The following is a 24,684-nucleotide window of genomic DNA, read 5'->3' on the forward strand; positions in this document are numbered from 1 at the left end:
TCCCTGTGATCGGCAGTCTTGGTCATTGATGTCTTTTCTGACACCTAATGCAAATCTGTCTTGTTCTGTTCAACTACGTCATCACTTAGAACAAACTGTTCATTTAATTCTGTTCTTCTTTGCAAACTTCATGCGTTGAAAGACAACTTCTGCTTTTTAAAGTGTTATCTCATGGGTCATGTCTCTTAATTTCTGAGCATGGCTGTTGTCTCCTATTGTTCATCTGAATCCACAACTTCCTCGAAGTGTGGTGCCCAAAGCTAGATACAGTGTGCAACTGGTGCATGCGAAACACTGAGTAGAATGGGAGAAATGCTTCACAGGTCTTGTCACTTTTTTTCAGCTCATTATGTTCCGATAGACTTGTACTCTTTACAGCCTAAACCAGTGAATTTTGTGATTTAGTTCAGCCAGCAATCCTGAGTCTCTGCTGCACCGCAACAAAGTAGTCCATTCTGAATTTGAGCTGGTGACTCATTTAATTTGCGCTTTACATGCTGTACCGTGACTGTGTCCTGAAAGATCCACCTTTTTGTTCTTAATCGTGTTTCTGATTTGGTGATGTAACTCTAGAAGGTGGGGAGAGCTACGTTGAGAACTCCGTCTCAGCTTTGCACTGTCTGTATCTGAGCCTATTCTCTATCCAGCTCACCTAATTAGAATGTTGAATGGAACTGGGGTAAAGCAGAGACCCAGGTGGAGCCCCACTTCACTAGCACTTCAATTTGCATCAGTGAACCATTGCTTAACTACACCCAAAGAGTACTTACTTGCTCTATATTCATTCATACTTCATCAATATCCCATTTCCTCAGCGTGCTTGTGAGCATATTACACCATAAAGTGCCAAGAGATTTCTTTAAATTCCAACAGAAATATGACATTTCAGTTTCTAACCTGTTCATAAGGATTGAAGTTAGATTGATCTGACAGTCTTATTCTTGAAAAATCTGGATCTTTTTTTATGCTGAGTTTTAGTTGTTTGGTTTGTTTTTCCAGTTCTCTCTTCCACCACTTTTTCCCCATTCCCTACCCCAAGTTCAAGTGAAGCTTCTGGGTCTTTTTGTGTTGTTTGTTTTTTAAGCTTGGATTGCATTTACACTCTTCCAGACTCCTGGTGTCTTGCCCGCGCTTAGTGTATTTTGGAAGATAACTTCCAATGGCTCTGAAATAACTTAAAGGCTAAAATATCTTAAGATGAAGTTAATCAAGACCTGCTAATCTTGGAAATTCACTTAACCAAGCTGTTAATATAACTTAGACTGTGACTCTCTGTTGCTGCTATTAATAATGGCAGCCAGCTGTTCACACTTGACTTTCCTAGGGAAGAATAGTGAGAAAAAGGGATCAAATATTCTTTCCTTCAAATGCTTTGAGAGTTTTTTCTCCATTGCTATCAAGTTAATGGTTTCCTTAATCTCTACTTGTGTAAATACATGAGTTCATTCTGTAACTTGTGAGTCGTGATGCTGCTTGCTTTTCTTTTCAACCTTTTATGTTTGTTTTTTTTTCCTATTCTGGAGTTTGCTGGTCAGTTATGATAGACTCATAGACTGCTTTGGGTTGGAAGTGACCTTAATCACCCAGTTCCAACCTGCATACCATGGGCAGGGACACCTTCCACCAGACCAGGTTGCTCAAAGCCCTGTCCAACCTGGCCTTGAACGCGGGGGCAGCCACAGCTTCTCGGGGCAACCTGGGCCAGGGCCTCACCACCCTCACAAATAAGAATCTCTTATGTCGAGTCTAAATCTCCTTGCTTTCAGTTAAAAGCCATCACCCCTTGTCCTGTCACCCCATGCCCTTGTCACAAACCCCTCTCCAGCTCTCTCACAGCCCCTCCAGGCACTGGCAGCTGCTGTAAGGTCTCCCCGCAGCCTTCTCTTCCCCAGGCTGAGCAGCCCCAGCTCTCCCAGCCTTTCCTCCCAGCAGAGGGGTTCCAGCCCTCGCATCATTGCTGGGGCCTCCTCTGGCCCCGCTCCCACAGCTCCAGCTCTGTCCTGTGCTGAGGGCTCCAGAGCTGGACACAGGACTCCCGGGGGGGTCTCAGCAGAGCGGGGCAGAGGGGCAGAATCCCCTCCCTCGCCCTGTGCCCACGCTGCTGGGGATGCAGCCCAGGGCACTGTTGGCCTTCGGGGCTCCCAGCGCACACTGCTGGGTCATGGCCAGCTTCTCATCCCCCAGCACCCCCAAGTCCTCCTTGGCAGGGCTGCTCTCAATCCATTCTCCGCCTAGGCTGTTTTCGTGGTATGTGCTGCAAGTGCTCTGTGTTTCTTTCGTGATTGAGATTATGAACTCTTCACTGAGCCCAAGTGGGTAGTCTTTCCAGTTCTTGTATTCTAGGTTAGATGGCACTTGTGCTTGTGGTATATTTTTATAGGAACTGTCACCACTTCACTTGTTTTCCTGTTTTTCTATTTGACTTGTTGTCTCTGAGTTGTTACCACTGTGGGACCCACTGAAATCTCTCATTCTGATTTTGTTCTTGTCCTTTTTCTAAAGGACTATGAGCAATTGAACACATCGTCACTCACCCAAGTTGCCTTCCAAGTCCTTGCAGTTTGTTTCTGAAATCACTGGCGTGTGTTTAAACTCGTAAAAGTAAATGAAGAATTTAAGTATGTATTTGTATTAAAAAGTTTCCAAATTTACATGAGGTCACTGGTGCTGCTGCAAGCTAGAGTAGTTGGTGGCCAAACTTTGCAGTGGTTTGTGCAACACCAGTGGTTCATATGTTAATGCTGGAGATTGTATGCTGTTGAATGTAAAAACATAATAAAATTGGAATTTTTGGGGGGCTTCTATGACTTGATTAATGAGGAAAGTGTTACTGAAGTCCATATAAACTGTTGTAGTCACCTTTGTTTTAATATCCTTGGTCACATATTGCAGCTTTTTCTCGTTCTGCCAAGGGGAAATTCCATTGTGAAAGGAGCACAGGTAGATAACACGTGGAAATGCATCACGAGGCTTCTGTACTCGGGGGCTGACTTCATCTAAAAACGAGAGATTGTTTCAGTCCTTTGTGTGTCCCTTTGGAGGCTGGAACTGTTGAATTTAAGTAGCTTTTAGAAGATTTTAAGGCTGCTTTGAGGGAAGCTTGCAGGTATGCTTAGTTCACGTGAACATGTGAAAATAATGAAGATTGCCTGGAGAATGAGCAGCTGCCTCTTTCTTATCTCTAGACCATCGCAGCCTGTGAGGGAATCCTTTCAAGGCCCAAAAGTTTTGGCCTGAATTCAGAGAACCAATCCCGTAAATCATTCTGTCGCGACTAAACATGGATCGGTTGCTGAATTCCCTCTGGCTGCTGTGGGAAGGTGTTTAGGAGGAATCGTGCTGACTCTGCTGGAGCCTTTATAGAGAGCTTGGGTCTCTGTCACCTTACTCCAGTCATTCGTGCAAGCCTTGATCACTGTGGGTGAGAAACAAAGAGCCCAGAAAGATTTGCATCACCTTAAAGAAATACTTGAAAGGATTTGTATAAGCTTCCCTGCTTTCACAGATACTGGTGGGTTTTTGGTTTTTTCCCTTTTACAACTACCTGGAGTTCTGGTGGCAAGGAGAAACATGAGGGGAAGAAGTGAGGCTGGGCTGATATTCAGTGATATTGCTGAAATAAGAACTCTTCTAGAGATAAAGTGGTACTGTTTTGTAAAACAGCAGGATAATAACAATGAAAACCACATCTTGCACTCGGGAGAATTCGGCTGGAATTAGAAGCAGCTCAGTGCTAGCTTGGTAGAGCATTTATTTGGAGAAACTTGCTTTGCTGTTACATTCCAAAGTCAAAACAATGTGTGTTAATTCCGAGAGTTCATAATAACTTCCATCTGTACGTGAGCACAAATTGTTTCAATCCCCATATTTTCTATTTGCAAAATTGAATCCCTCACGAAGTTCACAGGGTAGCTTTTTAAGTTGGATAATATTAGGTAAGGCCATAAATTTCCACTTAAGATTTCAGTTCTTTGACTCTAATGAACATACAAAAGTGTTTTTTTCAAAGGGAAATTAGTGACTTGTGTCTAATAATATCAACAACAACAACAAAAAAATCACGGTCGTTCCAGAGCATTGTCAAAGGTGAAGCACAGTACGGTTGTGAAAAATGGGAGTGAGTTGCTCAGTTCTCAGAAGCATTAGGAGCTGGGAGATCATTCAGTAGGTAGCTGACCCCACAAACTCTGCAGCTGCGAAGTTACGGGGGTGTGTGGAGTATCTGAGGAAGATGAGGCTTTAGGAGGAAAATGAAATGGCCTCTTGCATTGGTTTTCACAGTAGAGGAGTTGAGATGACACCGTGAAAACCTCCTGTTTTAGTGGATGAATGTTAGGAACTCACTGTAGCGTCGTGAGGTTTTTTTGTGGGTGATAAGGAACACGTGGCATGGGCAAGCTATCGTCTCTCGGAGGGTTCTCATCACTCTGAACATGCAGTGCGTGGGGCACATGGCTCAGCCAGGGCATAGACATGGACTTTGCTAAGCCGAGCTCTTGCAAGACCTTGAACAGTGGTCTGGGCACTCCAGGTTTGTCCTCTCAGCTCTTTAAATGTTTTTTTTTTTTTTTTTTTAAACCTTAGAGAGTGTGGGGGTGAGAGTGCAGTGGCTTTGAGTTTCGAATCTCAGGCATGTAGAAAGAAAGAAGCTTTATTGCTGCTTTACTGGCTGTTTTGCAATCTCTTTCCTTCATTCCCAGAGCCTTGGTTGCTTGGGCCTGACTTCAGTGTAGGTTCTTCACTACATAGGAAGAGATGATCTTGTTTTAGTGACCATCCTTCTTGAAGTGAGTCCTTAGTGAGCATGCATGGTGTCACTACCAGAGAATACCTGGTCCAAAGTTGCGTACGCTACAGTATTACATGGTTTCTTTCCTGTGTTGGCCGTTATTTCTAACCCATGTGTATATGATTAGAATATAATATATTATTAGATTAGATAGTAGGAAGAAATTCTTCCCCATGAGGGTGGTGAAACACTGGCCCAGGTTGCCCAGAGAAGCTGTGGCTGCCCCCTCCCTGGCAGCGTTCAAGGCCAGGTTGGATGGAGCTGTGAGCAACCTGGACTGGTGGAAAATATCCCTGCTGATGACAGGGGGGTTGGAACCAGATGATCTTGAAGGTCACTTCCTACCCAAACCATTGTATGATTCTATGATGTACGGCCACTGAAGAAAGCATGACCATCTTGTTCATGAAACTTCCAGTTGCTTTAGGTATTCAAGAAGTTGTCTCTTGCATGATACTTGACAGCTGCTATTTCTCATCCAGTTGCAAGATTGCTTGGAGAGGACATAACTGTGTTATAGCTGTAGAGCTAGTTTCTTCTGGTCCCGGTCAGAAGGGGATTTACTGCAGCTATTTTCTTGCACAGGACGATCAACTTACTTGCAGCTCTGCATATCGAATGAGGATTCGATATTTTGGTCAGCCACTGAGGGGGGTGGAAGTTGTTTTGTCTCTTAATCTTCTGGATTTCTTATTCTGAGTTTCAGCCCAGCTTCCCTATAGAACCACAGGCCGGGACTATGATCACCGCAAGACCGCTGGTTGGTGCTGTCACCTTGGTCACTACCTCCCCTCTGGCTTTAGTGGATGTGGCCTCGGAAATGGTGGTGTTCTGTCCTTGCCTAAACTACTGGCTCTTGAAAGGAGACTCACAAAACTGGGTATCAAATGAATGTGGACTGTTCTACAGCTCTTTAATTCCCTAGGGCCAAGCTTAAGGAGTGAATGTGTCCGGCCTTACCCCAGTTTGTCACTGATTTTTTTCAGGGAGGCTCTGCAGTTGGTGGCGGTCACAGAATCACAGAATCACAGAATAGTAGGGGTTGGAAGGGACCTCTGTGGGTCATGTAGTCCAACCCTCCTGCTGAAGCAGGGTCACCTACAGCAGGCTGCACAGAACCTTGTCCAGGCGGGTCTTGAATATCTCCAGAGAAGGAGACTCCACAACCTCCCTGGGCAGCCTGTCCCAGTGCTCCGTCACCCTCAGAGTGAAGAAGTTCTTCCTCATGTTCAGCTGGAACTTCCTCCGCTTCAGTTTGGGCCCATTGCCCCTTGTCCTGTCACTGGGCACCACTGAAAAGAGCTTGGCCCAATCCTCCTGACACCCACCCTTCAGATATTTGTACGTATATATTAGGTCCCCTCTCAGCCTTCTCTTCTTCAGGGTGAACAAGCCCAGCTCCCTCAGCCTTTCCTCATAGCAGAGATGCTCCAGTCCCCTCCTCATCCTCGCAGCCCTCCGCTGGACTCTCTCCAGTAGCTCCTCATCTTTCTTGAACTTGGGAGCCCAGAACTGGACACAGTACTGCAGATGGGGCCTCACCAGGGCAGTGTAGAGGGGAAGGAGAACCTCCCTCGACCTGCTGGCCACACTCTTCTTGATGCACCCCAGGATTCCATTGGCTTTCTTGGCAGCCAGGGCACACTGCTGGCTCATGGTTAACCTGTCGTCCACCAGGACACCCAGGTCCCTCTCCGCAGAGCTGCTCTCCAGCGGGTCCACCCCAAGCCTGTACTGGTGCCTGGGGTTGTTCCTCCCCAGGTGCGGGACCCTGCATTTGCCTTTGTTGAACCTCATCAGGTTCCTCTCTGCCCAACTTTCCAGCCTATCCAGGTCACGCTGAGCACACCTCCCCAGGCATCACTGCCAGGTTTTGTGAAGTCTTTTGGATTTGTTACATTGCAGTTAAGGCTGGATTTTCTTTCTATTCAGGCTGTATGCATGCTCACGATTGCCTCCTCGCAAGGCAAGGCTTCTCTTCTGATCTAGCCTTGATTTGTTTTGTCGGGATCCAGCCTTGATTTGTTTTGTCAGACAACAGTTAGGCTGATGCTCCTGTTCACATTGGCATGATTTGCTCAGCCCTGGCCAAAGAATAGTTCTGCTTTTGTCTGACAGTCGTTAGCAACAGATGAATTTTGCTATTTGGCATGAAAAAAAACTACTCGAGCAATCTTTTGCCAGCTCCCCCAGGGATGTTTGTGTTCACATCAAGGCAATACAGATCCAAGCAAATAACGCTGTGTCTAGCCCTCCTTTGCTGCGTCCAGCGTCGCTGTGTCCACATGGTGGCAGACGACATTTACGCGCTCTGTGTAACCTGCTAGAGATGTTCATCAGCCAACGCTGCTCTCGCAGGAATGGGGCTTTTTGTTGCAATTGCTTGTCTAATGCACGAGGTAAGTAATGCTTGCAGAAACACAGGAGAAAAGCAAAATACGTCTTGACATGTTTTTGTTGCCATCAAACTGATATCTTTCTAATAGCTGCACGGAATAGAAGTTGAATGCTTATGTACTAGTGCCATATGTAAGAAACTGAACTGAATTTCAGCTCTTCAGCGTGAAATGAGGCAAGATGTCCAGTTCCTGGCTCTGTTGACTATCTAACATGTGAGAAAATCGACTTTATAACCAACTATTAAACTTTTCCATGGGAAGTTGAACGGCAGAAATGTTAGGACTAGAAATTTGTTTTGGCAATAAACACTACGGAGCAGAAGTGTCTTTAAGAGTTCCATGGGTATCGGTGTGGATGCAGTGGTTATGACCCTTTGAGTGCAGGGTACTGTGACTTGCACACTGCATCTTTTATGAGGCCCCTAAACTAAGATCATAAAACGTACAGTTCAGAAAGAATGCACTGTCTGAATTTGTGGCCAATTTAACTGCACGGGGAAAAGTGTTCTTGAAAGAGCACAGGTTGAAGCCAGAGCCGAGTCCTCGTCTTGTAAAGTGCCAAGCATTCATTTTAATGTTAAGAGGAAGGGACTGCACCTGAAAAACCACAAAGTGCCTTCTCCAGCTGCGTGGAGCTGAACGCTTTCAGGAGAGGTTTCATTCCTGAAAGGCTCCTGGGGTAGCAATGACCTGATACCTAGCCAGATCATTTAGAATTGGGGAATTTACATATGCTTTTTGCAAAGTTGTTGGAAGGCTTTCTTTTTTTCCTTTCCTATCGCCCATGCCAAGATAAAATAGGTTGAAATGAGACTGGATTAGCTGTAACAACAGTCGCCCTTTCATTCGGATGAAAGCCTGCCTCTCCTTGCCTGTAGGCAGTCTGTACGGACCAGCAAGGACCAGCAAAGGCCGATGTGAACTTGGGGAGGAGCAGATCTTGGCTCTCTGGCCCGCACCGATCACCACACCTGCAGCTTGAGCCCAGGCTGGAGGCTGCACCGCTCACAGAATCACAGAATGGCAGGGGTTGGAAGAGACTTCTGTGGGTCATCTAGTCCAACCCTCCTGCCGAAGCAGGGTCACCTACAGTAGGCTGTAGAGGACCTTGTCCAGGCGGGTCTTGAATATCTCCAGAGAAAGAGACTCCACAGCCCCTCCCTGGGCAGCCTGTTCCAGTGCTCCGTCACCCTCAGAGTGAAGAAGTTCTTCCTCATGTTCAGACAGAACTTCCTGTGCTTCAGTTTGTGCCCGTTGCCCCTTGTCCTATCTCTGGGCACTACTGAAAAGAGTCTGGCCCCATCCTCCTGACACCCACCCTTCAGATATTTGTAAGTATATATTAGGTCCCCTCGCAGCCTTCTCTTCTTCAGGCTGAACAAGCGCAGCTCCCTCAGCCTCTCCTCGTAGGAGAGATGCTCCAGTGCCCTCATCATCCTCGTAGCCCTCCGCTGGACTCTGTCCCGTAGCTCTTCATCTTTCTTGAACTGAGGAGCCCAGAACTGGACAGAGTACTGCAGGTGAGGCCTCACTAGGGCAGTGTAGAGGGAAAGGAGAACCTCCCTCCTTGCTCTGCTTGCGGAGAGCACGGGGCAGACGAGGTGGGGTGAACAACGCGGTCGAGTGGGATGGGAGAGGTGGCACCACCGGCTGTGCCTGGAGTCAACGTCTCCAAAATCATTCTGGGGACCACCCTCTGCAAGCGTTCTCTGTGTGTTAGATCACTTGTGTACTGCGTAGCTGTCGTCTTCTCTGCGCGTTAGCTCTTCAGCCCGCTACGTTTTTTAAAAAAAATGAATATGTGTTTAAAATAGAACCAAAATTTAATAATCAAAAGGCAAATGGATGCCTGATACAGTTAAGCTGATATAAACACATGTGATTTGCCAAGTTAAACTGCTTTGTAGTAAATATAAGCGCTACATTTTTGAAATTGAAAGAGATAGGAAAGTGGGAAGTCTGTTATCAAGCTGTGGCACAATGTGTTACTGCTGGAAAAAAGAGATACACGACATCTTTTTCCGAACGAGTAGGGCGTGTGCTCTGGAGACAAAGCTTCACTTTCAGATAGGAGGTGTTAACACTTGTGAAATTCGTGGACCTCGTTTGTGATTCTCTCCCTTCCTTCAGGAGCCTTCTGACTTTCTGCCGTGTTGCCATCTCTTAAAGGGGAAAAAAAATCCTGCTGAAATGCGTATTGTTTCCTGAAACCTAGCTTCCTTTAATGCATAAAAATTACTCTTACCTGTCACTAGAAAGCAAGTGGCAAGCTGTGACTTTTTTTTTTTACTGAGCTTCTGTTATTTTCGCTTCTCCATCCACCCACATCCTTTCTTCTTCTGCTGTGTAGTTTAATATGTATGTTTTGTGCTCTGTGAGGCAGGGTTTGTCTCGTACTTCTACGCATAGGATTTGGCATGTTAGGGCACAAATCCTGTTTTGAAAGCTTTGGATATGACAGCTGCTTAACCATCCATAAATGCCTTTCAGGCTTATTATATTCTGTGGTTGAAGTTTAGAGCAAGTTCTCCAGCAAAAGGAGAAAAAGTCTCAGATATATATTGGCTCATTTACTTTTTGATCAGTCCAGAATGCTTGGAAATCCAGAGCTTTAAAATATTGGTTTTCAAGAGACTTGAAATACTGAAGGGGGTGTTATAGCTTTCTTTGCCAGCCTTGTACATAATTCATGTGAATTTTTCTGTAGTTAATATTGTGCAAACAGAAAAACAAACTCTGATTCAGTTTAGCAAATATAAGTTGTTTCAGGAAGGTCACTGTGGAGTAGATCTTGGTTTAATGCTCCCTGACCTCAGCTTTCATGTTTGAAATACGTGAAATTTCCATCATATGAGAAAAGACTGGCAGTATTGGTGTGTCGTAGGGCCATTCGGTGTTCACTGGATGGTGGTGTTATCCTGGTAAGAAGCAAGGCTTACACAGGTTAAACAAGGCTTACACAGGTCCCCCACAACATCCTTCTCTCTAAATTGGAGAGCCATGGATTTGATGGGCGGACCGTTCGGTGGATAAGGAATTGGTTGGATGGTCGCAGCCAAAGGGTAGTGGTCAACGGCTCAATGTCTGGATGGAGACCAGTGACGAGCGGAGTCCCTCAGGGGTCCGTACTGGGACCGGTGCTGTTCAATATATTTATCAATGACATGGACAGCGACATTGAGTGTACCCTCAGCAAGTTTGCAGATGACACCAAGCTGAGTAGTATGGTTGAGACACCAGAAGGACGGAATGCCATCCAGAGGGACCTAGACAAGCTGGAGAGGTGGGCCTGTGTGAACCTCATGAGGTTCAACAAGGCCAAGTGCAAGGTCCTACACCTGGGTCGGGGTAATCCCCGCTATCAATACAGGCTGGGGGGTGAAAGGATCGAGAGCAGCCCTGCTGAGAGGGACTTGGGGGTACTGATAGACGAAAGGCTGGACATGAGCCGGCAGTGTGCGCTGGCAGCCCAGAGGGCCAACCGTGTCCTGGGCTGCATCAAGAGAAGCGTGGCCAGCAGGTCGAGAGAGGTGATTCTGCCCCTCTACTCTGCTCTGGTGACACCTCACCTGGAGTACTGCGTTCAGCTCTGGAGCCCTCAGCACAAGAAGGACATGGAACTGTTGGAGCGGGTCCAAAGGAGGGCTACAAAAATGATCCGAGGGCTGGAGCACCTCTCCTGTGAGGACAGGCTGAGAGTTGGGCTTGTTCAGCCTGGAGAAGAGAAGGCTGCAGGGAGACCTGATTGCAGCATTTCAGTACTTAAAGGGAGCCTATAGGAAAGATGGGGACAATCTTTTTAGTAGAGACAGCAGTGACAGGACGAGGGGTAATGGTTTTAAACTAAAACAGGGTAGGTTTAGGCTGGATATAAGGAAGAAATTCTTTACAATGAGGGTGGTGAAACACTGGAACGGGTTGCCCAGAGAGGTAGTGGAGGCCCCATCCCCGGAAACATTCAAGACCATGTTGGACAGGGCTCTGAGCAACCTGATCTAGTTAGCGGTGTCCCTGCTCGCTGCGGGGGGGTTGGACTAGATGACCTCTAGGGGTCCCTTCCGACCCAAAGCTTTCTATGATTCTATACTCCTTGAATGACAGATTTTCCCATTTCGTTCAAAAATTAATCTTTTTTGGAAGTCAGTCTCCTTTGCCTACTAAAAGTAGCATAATGGGTACCTGGGAAGCAGTGCAGCTGAGGTGACCCGTGGGGCTGGGAGCTGAGAATCCCCAGATTCTCCCCACATTAAGACTTTGAGGCATGGGCCGAATTGTTTGCTCCTGGAGTAATGCTTTCTGGAAGCAAGAGCCCTTTCACTTGAAGGAACAGGTTTCACAAACTTGGATGAATGATTTAGGAAAACTGCCTAAAACTCATTTTTACCCATTGTAAAACAAGGACTTTCCCAGCGTAGCACGAAAGAACAAGTAGCTGAAAGACTTTGTGTTTGCAATACCTGATGGAGTGCGTTGTTCGTGCACATTGAAATCTGTCTGTGGGTTCCTTTCCTGCAATATCTTAAGGTACAAGGTGAAGCTAGAGTGATGCCAAATGGGATAATTACCTGGTTTTGGAGGGGATTTATCAAAATATGAGGGTAGCGAATAAATATAGGAGTGAGTGGGACTGTATGCAAACTTCCAGCTTATTTGGAAACTATTGTATTGCTCTGAACTGTCACTGAGCGATCACTGAATGGTTTGGGTTGGAAGGGGCCTTTAGAGGCCATCTAGTCCAACCCCCTGCCATGAGCAGGGACATCTTCCACTAGACCAGGTTGCTCAGAGCCCCGTCCAATCTGACCTGGAATGTTTCCAGGGATGGGGCATCGACCACCAATCTGGGCAACCTGTGCCAATGTCTCACCACCCTCATCATAAAAAAATTTCTTATATCTAATCTGAAACCTCGTCAGTGGCAGAGAGATGTTCACAGGCTTGGGTGTGGATCTTCGTCGGCCACCGGAGCTGATGGACCAGCCTTGGTACGGCCACGCTGCCTTTCAGCCTGGCTGGTGGTTTGGGGATCTGTGCCATACTCACTCTGATTTTTCCCGCCAGGACGAGGTGGGGAAGTTCTCTGTACCTACCTGTGCGTTTCTGAGACTGTTGCCCTGTTGATGTATAGAGGTAAAAAGCAAACTTCAGATGTTCTTGTGCAGTGCAAAATTACGCTCGGGGAGCTAAATGCATAAAGAAAACATCATGTTAAGATGCAGGTACCACACGTTACTCGTCTTTCTACTTCTGGCTTTTGCACATCTGACCTTTTGTTCTCTGCCTGATGTAATGATTTTTAATACAGAGGTTCAGGATGAATGAGGTCATAGGAAGTAAGTGTGCCCATGTCTTATAATCCAATAAACATCGCTTTCTGATACCGAGGCGTTTGAAGAAGTTCTGGCCTGAACCTGGAAAGGTTATGCTGTATATTTTCATCTCGTCAAGCTGTAATGCGGCAAGACTACAGCCAAATGGTAAACATGGTTTTGGTTACTTGAGTGCTTCGCTGGGGAAGGGGCAAGCTTTTCTGAGGCCAGTAACTGCTCTATCTTCTAAATTGCTTTTTTAATGTTCTCTCTGTAAAATGGTCATGGTGTGTGAGAGGCACCTTTATGGGTGAGGGGGCCCGTATATGTTATTTTTAAACGAGCCCACTAACCACCAAATTTTACAGGAATAGTTTATGTGTGTAAGTGGCTGTTTCCTCCAGTCTGTCTTTGACGACGGTTTCCCATATCCTTACTGGGACACCAGACTCGAACCAGGAAGGCTGATGTTTGAGACGTCTCTCTGGAGGGGAATTGTGTTTACCCTCAGGAAGGGCTTCACGAATACGAGCGAGAGAGTCCTGGAGGAAACGTGGCTTTTGGCTCATCTCAGTGTTTAGTTCTACAGTGTGTTCTGCATGTACTCCAACAGGTACTCCTATTTCCTTATTTTCTTGTGGTCTATCTCCAATAAACACGATCGCTGTGAAACCAAAATCCAGTCTTACATATTGCCTATTATCACATTTCAGTTTTAAAAATGAGAAGAAAATTACTTTGTAAGTGTTTGGCAGAATATTACAAGTCGCTGAGCATTAGTGTCCAGGCTGCTGCTGTGTTTGAATAATGATCAGAGTTTGTATGTTGGTGGATGTGAGGGGCAGAAGCAGCTTCATGTAGTCCTAAGGCAAATCAAAGAAGGTAGAAAGGAATTAGATCTGTTATTAGATAAGAATAGTTTCCCTGGTCACTGCTGAATCACTCCTGTACTTAGATTTCACACATGAATTTCCCCTGCCTTTCAGATGGAAGGGAATTAAAGTTCTCCAGCCTGAGAGGCGAGGAAAGGAGACGGGCTGTTCTTGGGGGAGCAAGAACCAGTGGGTGAAAGAAAGTTACCGTATGAATTTGGTGGAGTTTGTAAGAACTGAATCAGAGCTCCACGCTAACCTATGGAGAGGGACCTGGGAGTGCTGGTGGATGACAAGTTGACCATGAGCCAGCAGTGTGCCCTGGGTGCCAAGATGGCCAGTGGTCTCCTGGGGTGCATTAAGAAGAGTGTGGCCAGCAGGTTGAGGGAGGTTCTTCTCCCCCTCTACTCTGCCCTAGTGAGGCCCCATCTGCAGTACTGTGTCCAGTTCTGGGCTCCCCAGTTCAAGAAAGATGAAGAGCTACTGGAGAGAGTCCAGCGGAGGGCTATGAGGATGATGAGGGGACTGGAGTATCTCTCCTATGAGGAGAGACTGAGGGAGCTGGGCTTGTTCAGCCTGGAGAAGAGAAGGCTGAGAGGGGACCTTAGAAATGCTTATACATATCTGAAGGGTGGGTGTCAGGAGGACGGGGCCAGACTCTTTTCAGTGGTGCCCAGCCACAGGACAAGGGGCAACGGACACAAACTGAAGCGGAGGAAGTTCCAGCTGAACATGAGGAAGAACTTCTTCCCTCTGAGGCTGGCGGAGCACTGGAACAGGCTGCCCAGGGAGGTTGTGGAGTCTCCTTCTCTGGAGATATTCAAGATCCGCCTGGACAAGGTCATGTGCAGCCTGCTCTGGGTGACCCTGCTTTGGCAGAGGGTTGGGCTGGGTGACCCCCAGAGGTCCCTTCCAACCCCTACCATTCTGTGATTCTGTAATGTGTGCAGGTGCTTAGCTGTAATGTAGAGATCAAAATTTCCTAACTGTAGAGTTGACTGTCTTGGACCAGTGACTTTACAGCATCTTGACTGTTAAGTTATCAGTTGCAGCTCAAAGTAAGAGAATAAGGAAAGATCCTACTGATGGCAGGCTCTGCCTTGTAAACAGGGGGGAAATCGGGCTCATTCAGACGAAGCATGTTTTAAAAATAACAGTGGGATTGTAAGCAGCCTTTGAAGGGACAGCATCAAATGGAGCCGTTATCTCCTGTTACTGCTTTGACTGCCATTTGTATGCCTCATTTGTTATTGCTAAATCAAAATTGTGATGGGAGTCCTTTAAGGCAGCTTTAATGAAGGCTTTTTGGAGCACGCTCGGTCAGCTCGAGGAACTTTAAAGCGGGTGCCCAGTGGATTAATGAAGGACATGGGTCTTCAAGGAGGCTGATGTAACTTGTTTTTCTTGTTAGTTTAGTGCTCTGAGAAGAATTGGAAAGTCAATGTCTGCTTTTCAGGGTGGACCTCTGAACAGTGTTGAAATCTGCTTGGGAGGGAGAGGCAGGTGTTGACATATCAAGATAAAAGTCAGCATTTCCATAAAAATATCTGTATGTTTGGGCACTTTCTCTTTTAGGATGAGGGCTGCCACTGCTGTGGCCATCCTCTCTTTGCTCCTTCTGAAAACGAGAGTGACGACTGGAAGACTTTGTAATCATGGTGCTTACTGTGTTGGTTTTTTTCCTCTCCTACTTCCCCAAGAAGCTTAAAAAAAAAACAAAGCTTGCATTACATTTAGATTTACTTCCGAATTCTGATAAATGCATACTGACAGTCTTTTAAATACGAAAAATGAAAATGAATTTTAAATGTTTAGTTTTGAGATACGCTATCTAACGAGCTAATCGAGACCACAAAGAGTTTCGCTAATGTTGCAGCTCAAGTGTTTTTCGGTAAACCTACATACTGTTCAGAGCTAGAACAACTAGCTAGATTGAATAAAACTAAGGCAAGCAAGTTGTGAAGAGTGCAAATAATCTAAAATTTTATAATTTCCCCCAAAAGGTATAAACACACACAACTGTTTATATAGCAGCAGGCATTATTTCACTGCTCCCCCAAGGTTGTTTATATAGCAACAGGCATTATAACAACGCTTTCTGTTTTCATTATTGCAGTGCTTAGTCATCTGAACCCCAGCCAGTGCTCCTTCATACTCTGAAAAGTCATCCAGGATCTTGTAAAACAATTAACTATGTCATTTTATTAAAACTTGCATTTTGCATTTCTGTCCCGGCATTTGACATCCTCTGAAAACCTTATGTAAATGCTTGGCTCCTTACCAAGACTGCGAACTTGATTGAAAGAACGCTTTTGCTTCTATTTTTGTTTGTGGGTTTTCACATTTGTGGAGCAGATGTCCTTTTGAATCCTTGCTGCTATCAAGAAAAACTCCATACTGAACTGAAAATAATTCAGAATGGCTCTTGACTGCCTTAATAGTAGATGCGTGTGTTGTAGTGGGTTGGATCCACCTCTTGTAGAGATACAGCCGGTGCTACAACGTCAAGGACCAGCTGCCTGCTGTAGAGACCAAGGAAGGTGCAAAAATGCTGGAGGTTTCAACGAAGGTTCGAGTATTACGCATAACATGTGCTGCAGTGGCTGGTATTTTGAGCTTTATTAACGTGGTCTGAGCTGTAAGACAGCTTCCACGTGTCTTAGACCGAGATGGATGTGGCTGGGGAAACAATATGGTAAATGCTGAACAGAGGAGTTCAGGGTTGGAGTCATTCTGTGCCCCCAAAAAAGGATAGTCCAGTGCAGGTACTCTGGGGCTGCTGGCTGGAAGTCAATGTATACGCTTGCATACTATTAGTCATTAAATACCATTACAGGAATTAGTATAGGAAATGGGATCTGCTACTTTGCACGTAAACGCAGGAAATCCAGATATTTCTTAAGAGGCAGCCCCTTAGTGGCAAGAGCCCCGCTTCTGATCTTGGGTGCAATCTGGTATTACCCAGAAATAGAAAGATAGCCAAATAGTTTCTTAGTAAGCCAACTTATTTGGAAAACTTTAATACTTCTAGTACTTACCATATGGCTTTCTAGGGAAGTTACTGATTCTTTGCAGGTTTGTATTTTAAATAACAAATGAGGTAGCTACACATGTCACGATTTGGTGAATGAATGTTTTATCGTGGAGTCACTACCTTTAGGAAGGTAAGCTTTTGTGCTGTCTGACGTGGTTTTAATGAAGTATAACAGTCCAGTTGACAAAATAAATTACTTGGAAGATGCTTGGGTGGCAGGAGCGGTTTAGAGATGCTCAGGGTGGAGCTGATTCGCTGCCGAGGCCTGACAGCTCCCCTCCAGCAGCAGTTCCAGCTGGTGCACAGGAGGAAATAAATGCAGGTGGAAACTGGAGCAACTGAGTATTTTTTTAAATTTATTGTTTTTCCACTTCCTAAAGAGTGTAAACCAATTATGCCTAGCCTAGTATGAGTTAACTTTAATTTGTTTGTCATTCTTCAACTACAGCTGGTACCATGGTTGTGTTAGCTGGAACAATTTTCTTAGTCCTTGAGGGAGATTAATTGTTTAAACATTTTATTAGAAAGCTGATAGAAGTTTTTAGAATACATCTACCTTTCACTCTGAGAACCATTGTTTTAAATGTGGCTTATTTCAACATTTATGGTGTTCTGTGGTGTTGGAATAATCATAGAATCACAGAATGGTAAGGGTTGGAAGGGACCTTAAAGATCATCTGGTTCCAACCCCCCTGCCATCAGCAGGGACATCTTCCACCAGCCCAGGTTGCTCTGAGCTCCATCCCACCTGGCCTTGAACCCTGCCAGGGAGGGTGCAGCCACAGCTTCTCTGGGCAACCTGGGCCAGGGCCTCACCACCCTTCTGGGGAAGAATTTCTTCCTAATACCCAATCAAGATCTCCCCTCTTTTAGTTTAGAGCCGTTCCCTCTTCTCCTATCACTACACCCCCTTGTGAAAAGCCCCTCTCCATCCTTCCTGTAGCCCCTTCAGGTACTGGCAGCTGCTCTAAGGTCACCCCGGAACCTTCTCTTCTCCAGGCTGGACAGCCCCAACTCCCTCAGCCTGTCCTCGTAGGAGAGGTGCTCCAGCCCTCGGATCATCTTCGTGGCCCTCCTCTGGACCCGCTCCAACACATCCATGTCCTTCCTATGTTGGGGGCTCCAGAGCTGGACGCAGGACTCCAGGTGGGGTCTCACGAGAGTGGAGTAAAGGGGCAGAATCCCCTCCCTGGCCCTGCTGCCCACGCTGCTCTTGCTGCAGCCCAGGGTACGGTTGGCTTTCTGGGCTGCCAGCGCACATTGCCGGCTCACGTTGAGCTTCTCATCCACCAGCACCCCCAAGCCCTTCTCCTCAGGGCTGCTCTCCAGCCACTCTCCGCCCAGCCTGTGCTTGTGTTTGGGATTACCCTGACCCACGATAAATAGCAAGTATAATATAAAATACAAACTAGTATGATAAGTTGGTCTGCTGTAGTGGCAGAGTTGGTCTTAATATAAATTAATCTCCTCTTCTGCACCTATTTTTCCTGAAATGATCTTGGAACAACCCAAAACTCAGATTTCACAAAAGCAACCTAGGCAGTTGCCTCCTGACAGTTACAAATAGCATCTATCCTCTTTTCAAAGTGGTTTCACAATGCTGAAATTCTTAAGTTCGTCACACTGGATTTGTAGTGTCAGAGGTCTTGGATACAAGTTTTCTGAGAAAGGAATCAAAGTGGATGAAACTAGATTTGTTTTCTAAAATCCCGTAGCAACATGAATATGTATTTCCTCCCCCAGTTACTGTTTACTAGCCATTTCTTTATATCTCTAATTACATAACTTGGCATTATGATAGTTAACACAGAAGCCAAACCAAAAAAGTACAATAAAATGTTGAAATTTCCTCCTTTTGAGATGAGTAAAAGGAATACAGGACAAGGGGCAATGGGCACAAACTGAGGCACAGGAAGTTCTGTCTGAACATGAGGAAGAACTTCTTCCCTCTGAGGGTGACGGAGCACTGGCCCAGGCTGCCCAGGGAGGTTGTGGAGTCTCCTTCTCTGGAGATATTCAAGACCCGCCTGGACAAGGTCCTGTGCAGCCTGCTGTAGGTGACCCTGCTTCGGCAGGAGGGTTGGACTAGATGACCCACAGAGGTCCCTTCCAAGCCCTACCATTCTGTGATTCTGTGATTCTGTGAATAAATCTTTGTAATTGAAAGAAATTACAAAGTGAGATTTTTTTTTTTTTGCCTTAACTATCAGTACCCTTAAGTCACTCTATTTTATGGACAGTTCAGGACAGAATTCATCTCATCTGCTACATCTTCTTTCTGTGGAGTAAGTGTTGCCCGTAACTGGTGTGAGAGCAGACTCCCAACTCCTGTCTGAAGTGTCTGATGTCTTTAGCGTGTTTGTTTTCCATTCACCTTCACTACGTGTTTTTGTTCAATCAAGCAGCATTTCACGCAGCACTTGGGAAAACAGAGCTGGGTATTGGAGCTAAATATTAGTAGGGAAACGGCAATTAATATTTTATGACTTGAACATCATTAATGACTTAGCCCCATGGAGAATATGCAGTCATAATTGTGAACACAAATCTGGGACACTTGTTCACTCAAAACAGGCACGTTTTCCTGGGATGGCCGGGTCTGTAATGTCCTGAAGGAACAATCTAACTTTTAAATAAAATGCTGCCTTTGCAAGTGATACTTGGTTCCTTTGGAAACTTTGTGTGGAGCGGCTGGAGGTGGGGGGTGTTTCAAAGCAATGATTGAAATGTGAACTCGGTTTCTTAGGAGAATCCCGACAGCGTGATTGCCTCTGTCTGCTTTTAACTTCCAACCCAGACTTCATGATTCGCTGCACTTGTCTCTTTTTAAAATTGATTTTGCTGTTCAGAGCCGCTCATGTGAATCCTGCGGTAACAGGTCACGGGTGATGGTTGTTACTGTTGTTCAGTGTCTTGCTGTTTGTTGGGTGAGGGGGAGTAACTATCCCCGTATGTGCGGTGTTGGCCTTAAACTTAAGCAAAGGCGTCGAAGAGATGCTTTATGGTTTGGGGAAAAGAATGATCTTTACTAATGCTGCAGCACTGGCAGAGGGTAAGAGCAGGAGGAAGAGGAGTTCTGTTCTCTTAAGTAAAAATCTCATTTTTTTCTCCCTCTGTGCTCCCGTTTGCTCTGTGCTGTACGTGTAGTGGGCTCTATCATTCAGCAGAAGTAGAGGGATTCTTTTTTTTAGAGTATGTGAGAGTACTGCAGACCACTGGGAAGTAGGAGTTAACCTTGTTGCATTAGTGGGGGAGTAATTTTGGAACCGGGTGAAAACCTTGGAACTAACTCATGGCTCTGGTGCTTCAACTGATTTTTTTATTATTAATTTTTTTTTCTATTACTAGAAGGCAGGTGAGTTTTTTAACAGCTCCTGGGTTTACTTGTAGGTTTGTTTTGTAAAGATGTCATCGTCAGCTTGTAATGATATGGACGCATAAGGCAATGTTGCTTTGGTTTTACCTTGTTACAAAGCCAAAATCCAATGCAGTTTGTAGAGTTAAATCACATTTTTTTTTCTAGAGGTTTCACAAAATTTACATCCTAACTTTACTTGCTATGAATCTCTACTGTTTGCAAGATGAAAATGTGCTTTAGCCGTAATAGTGGTTTGCTCATGTTTAGATACAAGAATCTCGCACGCATTCCTCTGATCTTGGCTGTTGGAAACAGAGAGATCCCTTAATCCAATTCTTTTCATGCTCTGGAACCTGAGAATTTAAGGATGACTATAAAAAGGGGTATTCTATGAACATTTGATTGTGGTGGGAGGAACAAATGTAATGGTTTTGATTTGTTTGGGTATTTTTTTAAATTTTTTATTCCTTTTGCCCCAGGCTAGTTCTTTGGTTAACCAAATCCACTGTAATCCCATCAGGAGAATGTGGTGATTGTTTAGTAATTTATATGGTATGGTTGTCTTAATCCAGGTTCTGTCATTGTAGCAGAAAATATGAATCCAAGCCCACCACGTGACTTGACTGTGTCCATATGGAAATCATAAGCTGTGTAATAAATGTTGTACAATGCAGTGCTGAGGATGGTTTTCTTCCACAGCAATTTTCTTTCTAAAACTCAGACGAGCATTGAAATCATTCCTAATTTCAGGAGTCTCTTTCTGTGAAAAACTGATTGGTCCATTGCTGGGGAGAAGTCAGAAATCTTTTGAACTTAGAGGATGCTTGCCTACACCTTACTCCTATGAATTAGTGTGTAATTCGAATTTAACTTTGAGTGGGACTGTTCCATGTTTCAGCCAGCAGCTCCATCAGTATCCAATTTGTGTCGTTACTGTACATCAGAGGCCAGCTGTGATCACAGAATCCCAGAATGTTAGGGGTTGGAAGGGACCTCTGTGGGACATCTAGTCCAACCCTCCTGCCGAAGCAGGGTCACCTACAGCAGGCTGCACAGAACCTCGTCCAGGCAGGTCTTGAATATCTCCAGAGAAGGAGACTCCACAGCCCCTCTGGGCAGCCTGGGCCAGGGCTCCGTCAACCTCAGAGGGAAGAAGTTCTTCCTCGTCTTCAGCTGGAACTTCCTCGGCTTCAGTTTGTGCCCGTTGCCCCTCGTCCTGTCGCTGGGCACCACTGGAAAGAGTCTGGCCCCATCCTCCTGACACCCACCCTGAAGAGATTTATTGGCATTTCTAAGGTCCCCTCTCAGCCTTCTCTTCTCCAGGCTGAACAAGCCCAGCTCCCTCAGCCTCTCCTCGTAGGAGAGATGCTCCAGTCCCTCAACATCCTCTTAGCCCTCCGCTGGACTCTCTCCAGTAGCTCCTCATCTTTCTTGAACTGGGGAGCTCCTCATCTTTCTTGAACTGATGCTAGAGGGGATTACCATCCATAGTCTTAAAGATACTGGAATTTAGGTGGTTTTTTCCGTGTTTTAACTGCATGAGGGATGAATTTCCCTGCAAAGTTTCTGTGAAGTTTTGAGATTCAAACTGGAACAAAAGAAAGACTTTTTCCCTTCCATGTGCCATTTTCTTGGGAGGTATTTTTAGTTTGGGGACTTCTTAAACGAGTAGTTTATAATTACCGGTGGTGACGTTTGTCGTGTGTGCTTCCTTTGATAGTCTGAAGGTAAGAGCGAGTCGTGGTTTGCCTGGGGTCAGGGCATTGAATCTCTTAATTTATGTTTGCAGCCACGTAAGAGTTAATACTTGGGTTAGAGTAAGTCACTGATTGAAGCCTTTCTCTTAGCTACATGGCATTGTATTTGAATAATTATAAGAATAATAGCAGCCATTGAGATGTTGATACCAACTGTGTAAGGAACACAGACTTGGTTCAGTTGTGTGACTGTATTTTTATTAGTTGGTTTTACTATAACAATTCTGATGCCGATTGCCGCACATGTTGATACACTCAGGGTGACGGATGACATTTGCACACAAATAAACGTTTGAAATCAGTGGATATAGAACATTGTGTTGAATTTCGGTCTTTTCACTTAATGGCTGTATTTTTATTAAGCTGTGCGGCTGCTCTCCTGTTGCAGATAGGAAACGGAAAAAGTGCAATGAGGTTTAACATCAGATTGACTGATTATTTTGTCCTTGTTCTTGGGTGGGTTTTGCTAATGCAAGGTTATGAGTATTAAATGGAACATTTCCTTAAGGGGAATAGATCGCTTGGAACTGCTTCATTATCTGACTTTCTGTGAAAACCTAGTAAATTAACTGACCATAATGTTATATTCATTGGAATCTGGGGTTTGGAAGGCTGTGCTAATTTTATTTTTTTCTGTTCTTGTAGCTTAGATATCAACATGGGCTGAGTACTCCAGATCTAAGGCAAACTCTTCCTAACCTGAAAAACTTCATGGAGCTTGGGCTAATGGTTAGATGGTAAGTATTTTTTTGTCATTTAAAAGAAAAAAGTGGATGCTACCAAAAATCAGATGTAAGGATTTTTCAAAAGCAAGCAGGTCCTCTTCACAAGAGTTAAGCATGCTCGGTGAAGATTGTGACTTCCCCGAAATACAGACCATATAAATGTCCAAGGTATTCTACGATTTTCTTCTGCTCTTACAATGTCTTCCGGATGATGGGCCCGCAACGCTTCTCAGAGGTGTATGGAGCAGGGTGGAAGACAGTAGAACAACCTTCTTCACGACAGGGAGGCATATTAATCGTAGGATCATAGAATGGTTTGGGTTGGAAAGGACCTTAAAGATCATCTGGTCCCAAACCCCCTGCCATCAGCAGGGACATCTTGCACCAGACCAGGTTGCTCAGAGCTCCATCCAACCTGGCCTTGAACCCTGCCAGGGAGGTGGCAGCTACAGCTTCTCTGGGCAACCTGGGCCAGTGTTTCACCACCCTCATGGGGAAGAATTTCTTCCTAATATCTAATCTAAACCTGCCCTCTTTTAGTTTAGAGCCATTCCCCCTTGTCCTGTCACTATACACCCTTCTGAAAAGTCCCTCTCCATCCTTCCTGTCGGCCCCTTCAGGTACTGGCAGCTGCTCTTAGGTCACCCCGGAGTGTTCTCTTCTCCAGGCTGAACAGCCCCAACTCCCTCAGCCTGTCCTCGTAGGAGAGGTGCTCCAGCCCTCGGATCATCTTCGTGGCCCTTAATCATTCACTTCAGACTGCATCTAAGGGTTGGTGGCAGATAAACCTGCTGTACTATGATAGGAGGGTAGAAAGGGCGAACAACCATAGCAGAACAGGTCTTAGCCTGGTCAGTACCTGGCTTCCCATTGCTATAAATGTGTGAATCAGGTGGGCTGCATGGGAATCTGCATTACAATGAACACAATTTGTGTTGAGTATCATTGCTGCTAATAAAAAATAGCTGTTGCATGTTGAGTGTTGTTGCTGAACAGTTAATCAGTAACTGAAGGTTGTAGTAACCTTCCAGGGAAATCTTGTGTGCTTCTGCTCTGATTCACGCTGGAGGATCCAGACGCCCTCTCCACTGTCTGTGTAGAAAATCAAAGCAGTCTGGTTTCTGTGTTACAAGACTAAAGTTAGTGGAGGCTTCGCTTGCAGCAGCTCAGTTCTCCTTAAACCCACTGAGATAAACTTTAGTAAATGCGAAAGGCACAATTCACCAGCAAGTGAATTCTGCAGGTGTTAAATGCTTTGTATTCTCACTTTTTAAATTTATGATCGTGGAATTGTGTGTGCTCGTGCAGCCTCTTACCTTAAGCAATTATTTTGCCGTGCATTCTCATCTTGGTTCTTCAGGTGCCTGAATCCCACCCCAAAAATAGCATTGTGCCGTTTTAGGATCCCTAGGTTAATTACTCACCTCTCCAAAGCCACACAGGTCTTGCGTGGTCCCTGTGTCGTACCTGGCCCCGTGCAGATGCCCTGGATACTCCAAGGTATTGAAAATATCATCCAGTGAGAGGTAACCCCACCAGGTTTTGCTGCCAGATGCTGTGGTGGTGCTTGGTGATGGATATGGATTCTCTCGCTGCCTCAGTTGATATGAGAAATAATTTCTTCTGGCACATACTGTGCTAAATTGAGGTGAAAGAGTGCTTCCAGTCTTCCTAATGGAAACTAGTTACTCTTAAGAAGATAATGAACTACAAAGCACTCATAACCAAGCCTTAATATTTTGGGGCTAGTATCTGGCTTTTAGGGGAAGCTCAAAACCAGTTTTGAACTACTGTTTGAATGTGATGTGAAATGACACTAAATATTTAGACACTGGCCCTTGCAACAGTGAAATTAAAGCTTTCTAGTGCTATTCATGTTATATTTGAATTCCTTGCATGTTAAACCAGCAGGAGTAGCAAAGTGTAATGTGGACTGGTCTTTTGGCGTGCTCTGCATGACAAGTATAGAAGCAGCATAGCATAAGGTGGATTTTTCTGGCGATGGAAATACTTGTCTGAAATTAACGTAGAAAAAGTGTTATGCGAGAAATACTATGGGCTTGAAAAACAGCGGGCAGGCTGCTGGTATGTAGCCTTCTCTTATGTTCTCAGTTCTGTAGCTTGAAAGGATTTTATTATTCCAGTAGGGTTCTTACTGCTGCATTTTAGTAGTTTACTAAGCTCTAAAAGTCTTTTTTTCCTGCAATATACAGAACATGGAAAGAACAATGCATCAGTTCTGAAGACAGTGTGTGATCACGCATCCTTTTATGCAAAAAAAAAAAAAAAAAAGCCCCAAGCTTTTTGTTATTTCCGTTTCAAAATTGTAAGAGCAGACTTCAAACAGGGTTAGTGCCTCAGAGTAGCACAGATCAATGTATCAGCCCTTTGAGACAAAAGTTCTGCTTTGGTGGGTAACGGCGATGAAAATCCTATGGGAT

The 24,684-nt window shown here is 45.2% G+C and overlaps 1 protein-coding gene across 3 annotated transcripts in view; it reads left to right on the forward strand.

Annotated features, from left to right (window-relative positions):
* UVRAG (UV radiation resistance associated) overlaps positions 1 to 24,684 on the forward strand; it is a 150,791-nt gene that overhangs the window by 70,197 nt on the left and 55,910 nt on the right. For all 3 annotated transcript variants that reach the window (XM_075415600.1, XM_075415595.1, XM_075415610.1), the window contains exon 14: positions 22,164 to 22,255. In XM_075415600.1, coding sequence (XP_075271715.1) covers positions 22,164 to 22,255 — 92 coding nt within the window. The remainder of the gene's footprint in view (positions 1 to 22,163; positions 22,256 to 24,684) is intronic.

The sequence above is a fragment of the Opisthocomus hoazin genome, chromosome 1, assembly GCF_030867145.1.
Source record: "Opisthocomus hoazin isolate bOpiHoa1 chromosome 1, bOpiHoa1.hap1, whole genome shotgun sequence".
In the NCBI taxonomy this organism is placed as follows: Eukaryota; Metazoa; Chordata; class Aves; order Opisthocomiformes; family Opisthocomidae; genus Opisthocomus; species Opisthocomus hoazin.